Consider the following 10,442-nt stretch of genomic DNA (forward strand, 5'->3'; position numbering starts at 1 on the left):
TGTTAGTGATGTGGCAAAATTATCCAACATCATTAAACGATCTCATGCAAAGGAATAAAAGGCTGAGCTGAAAGCGGCTTGGTCACGTATTTCTACGCTGAACTGATATAAAATCGGGCGTGTCCAGAACCTGAGAAATTGTGTAGTTTGATATGTTTTACAAACATCTGCCTCCGTGAAATTGACTGACGTGCAAAGCTAATTTACACGTTGGCAACATCACTGAAGAGGACGAGTCTCACGTGATGCTGACCTTCTGACGGTAACCATGGTTTTATTTTGAAGGCTGAAAGGGACCCGGTAGTTCGTCGTCTTTGTTCTCGTAATGAGCGGGGAAACTGTTCAGGCGACCTTTTTGTGCTTGCTAGGAGTGCTCTTAGTGGTACCTGCCTTCCCTTAGCTTTGAGTGGACACGGACCTTTCTCTCCACAGTGGACATTTGAGCCACGACGTGCTGAAGCAGAGCAACTAGTCTGTTTATCGAGTTACCTCATGCTAACGAGTAGCGCTAGCTGGGTTCTGACAAAGCAGCTAACAGCGGCGAAGGTGAGCTTTTAGCTACTGACTTTTATCACTGACAGGTTTATTCACACCGAAAAATCATATGTGAGGTAAACTTTAAACAGCTCGCTCAGTGGTGAGTAACCTGTAGGGCAGCTGACCGCTGTGTTAGCAAAGCTGCACGATGGTGACGTGGAGCTGGATACCAAACTGCACGCGTAAACCAACCTTTCTACTTGTTTGAGGAGTTAACAAATGCGTTTCGAGAGGCTGAAAAAAGTTTGTTTTGTTTTTTTGTTGGGAAGGGCTGGCCAAAGAATAAGCTAACTGTTGGCTAACGCTGAGCTGAAGCTTTCGTCAACTTTCCCAGTTCCTCTGTGCTAAGGTGTCGCTGAAATACTGAAAGCACCCTCGAAGGTTGTCAGCTGAAACCAAACATGTAGACTGTTCTTCTGGACTTTAAATGGTGGAGTCTCGTTAAGAGCAGAGCCCTGTAAGTAATGTAGGGTGGGGGCGAGTGTAACCTTTTGTCTGCTGAACTGCTCGAACACACCCACAGGTGTGGCGATGACCCGAGGACGTCACGTTGCCCAGGCCTGAGGCCTCCTGAACAAGTATTTCAACTTCATAACTGCACCGACAGCGAGTGCATGCTTTTCTCTGAAGCTCGGGAAGCCAACAGGACGTGAGAACTGACGATTTTAACCGAGGTCTAACAAGCTCCGCGAGCAGACATGGCAGCTGTGGTGGGCAAAGCGTGGGGGTGGGTCCGCTCATGGGGCAGCAGCGGTGCCAGGTCAAAGGACACTAACGTTTTGACAGCTGAGCGCCAAAAGCTGCGTGGCAGTGGTGGTTGGGGCATCAAGGCTTGGATCTGGGGCTCATGGGGACGTCAGCATGAACTAAGCAGTCCAGTAGAGGAGTACTGGGAGGCACAGGAGAAGCTTCAGCCCATTAAAATTGAAGATCTGGCGGCAGGGAAGCCAGAGGCTGAAACTGTACTGGTGCCTAGGTGGTGGGATAGATATCTTCCAACTTCTTATCTGTGGCCAAGGAAAACTGAGCTAAGTGGACTACGACACAGGAAACGTGACGGTGGGACTGGAGATCCACGGGAACGTGATACTGATGGAGACTTTTCTGATTATGGAACCCCCCCTCCGTCCCCCACCCCTTCTCCCTCTCAGCTGACTTCTCCTTTTCGACTGTTTGCACACAGCTGGAACGTGGAGATTGTACCAGAGCACTACGAGATCTGCTTTAACTTCCTACGCCACTTGTTTGACCTGTTTGTTGTTGGCTTCCTGTGGACTGTGTCACCTCCTGCCAAGCTTATCCTGGAGGTGCTGGGTGTCCAGGGAGCACTGAGACTGTGGTTTCATGGTATGGCTATGTTTTTTGTCGCCACAGTTGGAATGGCAGGATTACTCTGGTTGATCCAGGAGTATCTCCTGCAGTTTGCCCTGATCTATGGCATCATTCAGGCGTTGGTGATCTCTGTCAGTGTTCGACAGAGTGTGATGCTAGGTGTTGAGGAAGAGAATGACCAGACAGGAAAGGACACTGATGACACGAGAGACACTAAGGAACACAAAGACAAGCCTGTGTCTGTCAAAGACAAGGTAAAGACAAATTAAAGGTGAGTCCATTTATTCTTGTTATATTTGTCAAAGTTATCAGATTTAATTTTATTCTGTAACATTGTGTTGTTTTTTTGTCCAGGCTTCAGAATAATACAGCTGTTTACTGAAGGCGTTTTAGTGTAGGGGCTAGCAGTTGTTACACAGTTGAACACTACGAGTCTGTGTAAGTTGATCAACTACTGTAAGAAGAAGAGAAAAATGCTCAGTGCTGTCATTGAGCATCCAACACAAACACAGCAGGGACATCCTGGATCTATTTTAACCCTGTTACCAAGTGAAACACAAAAAACCATTCTCTGAGTGGTGTGAAACCAGCTCGAAGCTCAGACCTGCTCTGGGAGGAACCACTTATTTCCCTGTCAAGATTGAGTTATTGTGTGTTGTGAGTAAGACCCACTATCAGCTGTCTGCTAGGCTTCACACAGCTTTAACAAACTTCACTGAGCGTGAACTCTGCAGCTAAGTTAACACAGCCAGAGCTGTGGTTATTTGTATGGAGTTTATCTTCTGCAAACACCTGGAGGATCAAACTACATTCACTCTGTCAGCTCGAGCAAAATAGAAAAAGGGCGCCAACTTGTTTACTTTCACTGTTAGTTGAAATAACTAAAATATGTTTGAGGCATTCTGTGACCAGTGGTAAGAAAAGCTGCTGTTGGCTGTGCAACAAAGCCTCGACACATTCAGTACAAGTTTCTCTCCCAAATGTGACGGAGTATTAGGGCCCCGTTAAAAGTAAAAATATATGTATTATTCAAAAAGTGGAGATTAAAGTCGTTGCTGTCACAGGCACCAAAATAGCATTTCAAGATTAATCTCAAGCTTCTGACTTTATTCTCAATGTGACCCTAATGTTGCCTCATAGTTAAGTCTAACTGTGAAGCACCGATTAGCTGAGATAGTTAGTGCTGGAAAACTAACTTTAACAAACATTAGATGATGTCAGCTGTGCATTGTGTCACACACTTATTACAAGCTTAAAAAAAAAAGTTCAAATCCAGCATTGAGGCTCTTTATGTTTTTTAGGGGCCGATCGTGGCTCAAGAGTTAGGAGTTCGCCCTGTAATTGGAAGGTTGCCGGTGCGAGCCCCGGCTCCGACAGTCTCGGTCGTTGTGTCCTTGGGCGAGACGCTTCACCCGTTGCTTACTGGTGGTGGTCAGAGGGCCCGGTGGCGCCAGTGTCCGGCAGCCTCGCCTCTGTCAGTGCGCCCCAGGGTGGCTGTGGCTACAATGTAGCTGCCATCACCAGTGTGTGAATGTGTGGATGACTGGATGTAGTGTAAAGCGCTTTGGGGTCCTTAGGGACTAGTAAAGCGCTATACAAATACAGGCTATTTACCATTTTATGCTGCACTGAGGGGTTTCTGTCTTCTACTCTGAGATCAACATTGTGCCTGAATTGGGCTACTGCACATGCTCACATCCAAGCATTTCAATCCAAGTCGGGAAAGCTGACGGAGTTTACAATGTGTGAAGATAATGAATAACTCGAGACTACGTGAAAAAATGATGGAACTGAAGTTTGCTTTACTTAATAATTTTACATTGGTTATGTCCTCATGTTGGGAGCTGCCTTTAGGATGATTGTTGATTAAATGATTGAATTGGGATTAGTGGATGTTCTACTTCCTGAGTGTATCTGCCAGTCTGTGCTGTGTGTGACCAGCCAAAACAAACCACCGAGCTGCAGCAGTAATCAGGAGGAGACGTACAACAAGCTGAAGAGGCTTTTCTAAAATAAGCCCGTGCTACCTCCACAGTCTAGCCCTGAAAACATACACGGGCAAATGCTCAGTGGAGCAGTTATTACTGAGAGTTCATTCAGTGAGGAAGAGGTTGCATAACAGCGACTATGGATTGCATCCAAAGGGAAAAAAAACTACTTTAATAAACTTTTCAGTTTATTAAAAAATGAATATTAGCTAAAGAACATGAGATGAAATCGAATAAATACTGGGAGTGCATTCTTTGATCAGAACAGACCAAGATGAACTTACTGATGTTAACAATGAATGTGTCGTCTCCACAGTCGAAGTACTCAGGGGGAGATGACAGATATAAATTACACCAGTGGATGTACCAAAATAATCTGACAAAAGCTCTCCTGGGAATACTCCAGCGTGATGATCCAAAGCACACTGACAAAATCATAGCGTTTCTAAAGGAGAAAGTGGCCTCAAATTCATTACTACACATTTGGATCATTTTAAAGAGTTAAAGCAACACAAAGCCCTGCGTTAAAGAGCACGCAGACATTTTTGTTGCATAGATTGATTCATGTAGAAAAGGTTTACATTCCACAAAAGAACAACTACCCGTCTGCATAGAGCTGTTTTTCTGTCTCTTGTATGGAATTCAGTAAGTAATTGACTTGTTCATGGACACTGAATTACCCTCAAAAGGCAGGTGTGCAAGCGCCTGCTGAAAGTGACTCTGAAGGCCTGCGTTAGCAGCTGGGCCTGAGAATCCTCACTGATTTTATAACTGATTCCATTTGATTACATTTTGACACAGTCGGAAATATTAAAATTCTGCTCATCAGTACATATCTACATTTTTATATCTATGTATAAAAACAAAGACTTGATCAGAGGTGTGAGCATCACAGCAGATGCCTTTCTGTCAAAGTAACTGAGGATAAAACACAGTCGGGTGAACGATCCACGCTGCGTGTTTCTTTGTGTGGAGTCCGTTTACCTGCTCTCATTTACTGTTTTAGCTGTTTGCTGGTTGTTTAAATACTTTAATGAGCTTTAAGCTGAGATTCTGTCGTTTGTAATTAAACATTTATATTTAAAAATTGATTCAGGATTTAATGAATCAATATCACTTTATTCAAGCTGAAATCGTTAAACCCTGCCCTACTTGCAGCCTATTGGTGATTTAACTACATGTTTTTATGTGAACCAAAAGTGTGTTACTCTGTATTTAATGTGCCTTATGTATTGTATCTTTATTTCAGACATATACAGAAAAAAAAACAATATATACACACACAAGTACACATACTTGCATTTACAAAAATGAATATATGTAAATACACACACGTATGTGCTCAGATAAAACAAAATAAATAAAATAAGTCTAAATGACATGAAATGACAATTATTAAGTCTGAAATGGAAGAAGTATAACATACCTATTAATCCCTACCCCATGCTCAACCTTCTATTGAATCCCACACACAATAAACAAGGAGAACATGTATAAACATAGCTACAGTGATAGATACAATTTAGCATAGTTATAAATACAATGGGTGATCAACTTGATCAGTTTCATATTCTTCCAAATGTTATGTTGTTTTGTGTGAGACATACGTTTAAACATTTGCTATTGAGACCATGTATCCCCCCCAAGTAGGAAGGCCTCCAAAGGGAGGAATAAACTCCAACAAAGGAAGAACATCATCAGCTTATGTTTACTGTGAGATGGCAAAGTACATGCGCCTGTTTCACAAAGCAGGTTTAGCAAACTTTCATGTTTGACGAGATACGGATCTTTGACATGTTTGGCTCATGCCCGGTCTTGAATAAAGCAAAGTAAAATAAAAGCATGCACTATAAGAAGCATTTTAAATCTTACTTTGGGGAAAAGACATCTAACTTTTTAAGTGTCTTTATCAGATTTGACTGTACTTCTCAACATGTCGTTTTTATGTCCCACTGACAGAAGTAAAAGTACCAGCATTCTGCTCATTCATGTAGATTGGAACTTCAAATTAAATTCCCAAATAACTGCCAACATTATGCAACAGTGATAAGCAGTGGTAGCATTGACAAGGCCTTTGGTTTAACTTTCACCTCTGAGATGGAAACATGTTCAGTTGTAGAAGAGCTGAACAGGACACTGGTGAGACTGTCACTAGCAGTTCCACCAAATGTGCCTCTGCTGGTGAAAACTGCATCGGGTCTTTTGTTTTTCATGGAAGCCACGTCAGGCTGCACAGAGCACATGAGGAGAGTATGAGTTAGACACTGGAACAACAAAGAGAAGCTCTTAACTTTTCAAAATAAAAGACCCATACAGACTAAAGACTATGCTTCCTAAACACTGCTGGCTTGATTTTTGACTGACAGTATAACAGTGTCTCCAGTGTCCACAGAGCCAGTGTTGGAAAGAAATGTTGCACGCTATGAAGAAATCTTAGTTGTCACTGTCCTGCATTTGTAGGCTGAAAACACTTGTTGTGTATCAGACTGATTGTTTTAGATTTCATTATTTCTAAAGACGTGAACTGAGAGCTCGGAAAAGGAAATTGTTTTAACCAAACTGACAGCAGGGTGGTTTCAGAGGCAGTTTCCTTAGGTTGGCTCTGTTTTTGGGACAAATCTCACGTGTTTTCTTCACAGTTAACAGGATTTTATTAAACCTGTGCTCTTGAACAGAGTTTAGTTTTTGGTAGTTTTAAAACAGAGGCAACAACCACCGTGTTACAGTTAACTCTAATTGTTGAGCTATACCAGGCAGCATGCACACACGTGCAGTGATCGCTGTAGTCTCCTGATCGTCTGTTTATTTGGTGTGTCTTCCACAGGTGGAGAGAATTTGCTGGCACCACCAGTACTCCAGCTGTATCACACCTCCTCCAGCCCTCTGACGTCACAGCGGTGGGACTGAGACTGTGGACTGCAGCGTGTGTTCTGCAGCGTAACTTAAGAATTGTATTGCACATTAATTTCATATTCAGAGAAATGATACTTGTGGCACTTTATGTCCAGCACTACAGATCTGCATCTGTGTTCAGTTGATCTCACTGATAACTGTTGTAATCTACACCAGAAGAGCTCATGAATGTTCAGAGAATGCTTAAGTGAAAGGGGAAGTCGCCAGCAGGTACCCGTTTCTGTTTTCTTCTTGTTTGTGGGACTACTCTTCCCATGAGACAGTCACTTGATTTGAGACCAGCCGATTGCCTCCAGTGCGTTGTGTTGGTGAGTAGAACAGCAAATCTTAGAGAGGACAGATGCAGCACTTATGAAGAGAGCCTCACTGAGACACTTTAGGTGAAGCAGAAATATCTTTGGGTCTCTTAAACACAGCGAGGAGCAGGAATAAACTCTGAACAGAAGTCTTACTGAACAGCACCACCGACAGTTTGCGCCTGCATCCACTGGCCAGTTTTAGTGTGCCTCCTAATGTTTAGCTCTTCTGACCGTGTTCATTGTGTGGGGGGCAAATTTAAATCTGCCGTATGGCCCCGCTCAGTTTGAACTCAATTAAAGCTTGGCCATGTCCAACACAGCTGATTTAAATGACCTCAACATGTCTTGAAGTTCTTCAGAGGCTGGTAATGAACCAATCATCTGACTCAGGTGTGCTGACCCAGGGTGAGATCTAAAACCTGCAGGACACCAGCTCTCAAGGCCTGGAGGTCCCCACCCCTGGTTTAGACTCTGTGATGGTACTGACCTGTGACTTTGAGCTTGTATCCAGGACACCGTACCGGCTCACTCAGTGGAACAGGGAGCTAATGTGAATGTTTGTGTCGCCTGCAGGCGATCCGAGCTAGTAGCAAACACCACTGGTGAGCTATAGCTACTCAAGACACGCACACTACAGCATAGACCACAGGTGTTGAACTCCAGGCCTCGAGGGCCGGTGTCCTGCAGCTTTCAGATGTCTCCTTGATCCAACACAGCTGATTCAAACGGCTAAATGACCTCCTCAACATGTCCTGAAGTTCTCCAGATGCCTGCTAATGAAGTAATCATGTGATTCAGGTGTGTTGACCCAGGGTGAGATCTAAAACCTGCAGGACCCCGGCCCTCGAGGCCTGGAGTTCGACACCCCTGGCATAGACTGTATTAAAGCCAAGAGTAGTCTGCAGTTTAAATTTCTTTTTTTAGACAAAGAGCAAAAGACTAATGAAATCTAATTCAGATCTTTCCTTTCAAGTCATAAAGGAAGTAGCTTCAGCATGGAGATGGTTGCTGTTCGTTTATAAGTGATCAGATGTTCGGTGAATCAAACAGCAGGTCTACCTGAGCTGTGGAAGCTTCTGCAACCTTGGCATGCATTTGCAGCCGATGCTACATTCAAACTATGAACTGGTTGAAGGAGCAGTACACTCATTGTTGCTTTCTGTGAGAGATATGTGAGATTCTGGGAACCGGCACAATACCAGCAGCTGACTTTAAAGTATTTTGTGTGTACACTTAGATTCTGCCTTTTGTTGTTTTCTGTGCCATGATATATACTCACAACGTAGGGCGCACTTTCCCTCCACAGAAATGTCACGGAGGGCTTTTCCATTTACCACTACTCTCGTATATATTACTGTGTTTAAGTATGTGCCGCTGAACCGTTTATTCCAGTAACACTTATGGACTTCAGCTCCATCAGCCTGTGCGATGATGAAGCCTTTGGGCAAAATTAACTGAAGTATTTGTGTCTTATTTGTGCATGACGTATAACAAAACTACAGAATTCTTATTGATGAAAATATAGCGTAAAATCAAACCCTTACTGACACTGCACTTCACAGCACAACAGGGTTCAGAGTCTGCTGATAGTTTAAGGTAGGAGATGCAAATCTGCTGCTTTTCCTCGTCTTACTGTAAAATAGGAGAGTCCTCAGAGGATGCAGCTTTAAAGGGCATCATTGGATCCTTTGGCCATGCTATATTTGTCCATCACAATTCAAATAATGATATGGTATTTTTTCCTTAATCTTACAATCTTAATCTTGCTTTTTTCCAGTTTTTGGCCACATAATGAAATATTTAAGTGTTTGAAAATGTTTGATTTTATAATATTGTTCAAGTAAACAGGTTACACCAAATCTTTACAAGTCTATGTGTATACTTCTTTGTTATTGTATTAATCACTTGCCTGATGCTGATCCCTTGTGTCAACCTGGAAGGAACAAAGCAGGGAAGGATTTCTAGCTGCCATCCTTCTCAGCTGAAATCTTGAAACTCTGGTGGTTGGTTATGTGGATTGTGCTGGAACGACCGTTTGTAGCCAGAGTGCAGGACCACACTGGTCTTTGCATGTAATAGCCAGCTAAACCTGATTGTTTTAAATGATTGATGCATTTGTTTCCATTCATGCTGGGAAATGTACTTGCACAGAGCTGATGACCTTTTTTAACTGCCAGAATTAATTAAGTGGTCAGTGCGTTCTTCAAATCAGATGTGTAACACTGATGCTACTCTGACAAGTGACCTAAAAGCACCCTAGGCTGCGTGAACCTCTGTAGCCTGTAGTTAGTTTCTACAGATGATTGATACCTGCCACATCACGCTGTAAAGTCACCAGGAGCCATCATATGAAATTAAATCTGCATTAAAAAAGACTCTTGGGTAGATTCAAACAATAAATTCTAAGGTATTTTTTTACTGTGGGATGTTGATGATGTAATAGTCTGTAGGCCAAAGTTAGCTGTGTTTAGTAGATCATGAAGAATGAAAAGCATCAGTTTTAAATCTCGGCTTGATTGTGACTCGAGTCTGACAAACTACTTTAAGGCAGGGCTCACATGAAGGAGCAATCTTTATTTGTCCTATTTCCTGCGAAACACGTCTTACTCTTTATCTGGTTAGTATTACACACACGTGAGTTTGGGTTTTTTTACACACTTTTACGAGTCCCATTTCTGTCTCTAGGCTCTAGACCTAGGAAAGGAACTCCCCTGTACTGTGATTGGTCAAAATACATAAATACTGCAGAGAGAGGGCCATTCAGAAACCTTTCATTAACATTTCAAATGTTAGTGCACACATCTCACCCTTCAAATGGAACAAATCATGGAGTCGTGAACAAAGACTTTACAGTGAAAGTTTGGCTTTTCCACCAACCACTAGGTGGCACTGGTGTCACTTGAGCGTTCACAATCATTGGGCCTTTAAAGGCTAAAAAACAAAGCAGCCAGGAAGCAGCTGCTTGCTTGGAAAGAAATAATGATAGCAACAGAACAGTGAAGCAATGTAGGAAGTCACAGTACTGAAAGTGCAAAGTTGCAAATAACTTTAAGCTGTAATGTTTTTGTCAGTTGATGTTGGACATGTCTCCACCATTCACCAACAGGAAACTCGAATCAGCTGTCAGCACACTGGCCAACCTTTAAACCTTAAGCCAGTTCAAGGTGAGGCTGAGGAAGTGACTGAGAAGCATGACAACCATGTGTTTCCACAGTGGAAGCTACAATTGAGGTGTTTTTATCTTTGTCAGGTCTGTTACTGTGGGGTCTTTACTGAAAGTGGATTTTACACACAGATTTGTCCTTTAGTCCACTGGGGAGACCTGATGGGACATGACTAAACATTTATTCCTGTGTCACACATCAGTACGACA

At 42.8% G+C, this 10,442-nt stretch overlaps 1 protein-coding gene across 5 annotated transcripts; it reads left to right on the forward strand.

Annotated features, from left to right (window-relative positions):
• Window positions 1–270: 270 nt before the first annotated feature.
• On the forward strand, window positions 271–8,928 carry c22h6orf47 (chromosome 22 C6orf47 homolog). 5 transcript variants are annotated; one of them, XR_013904649.1, is made up of 4 exons: window positions 271–2,140; window positions 6,682–7,548; window positions 7,643–7,671; window positions 8,043–8,928. XR_013904649.1 is itself a non-coding variant. In XM_080296283.1 (2 exons), the coding sequence occupies exon 1, from the start codon at window positions 1,236–1,238 to the stop codon at window positions 2,136–2,138; it is 903 nt and encodes a 300-aa protein (XP_080152409.1). In that variant the 5' UTR covers window positions 271–1,235; the 3' UTR covers window positions 2,139–2,140; window positions 6,682–8,928. The 5 variants fall into 5 exon arrangements, 1 of the variants encoding a protein (XP_080152409.1); XR_013904646.1 differs by having other exon boundaries at window positions 6,682–7,867; XR_013904648.1 differs by having other exon boundaries at window positions 6,682–7,671.
• The last annotated feature ends 1,514 nt before the right edge of the window (window positions 8,929–10,442 follow it).

Source organism: Astatotilapia calliptera, chromosome 22 (assembly GCF_964374335.1).
Source record: "Astatotilapia calliptera chromosome 22, fAstCal68.1, whole genome shotgun sequence".
Lineage (NCBI taxonomy): Eukaryota > Metazoa > Chordata > Actinopteri > Cichliformes > Cichlidae > Astatotilapia > Astatotilapia calliptera.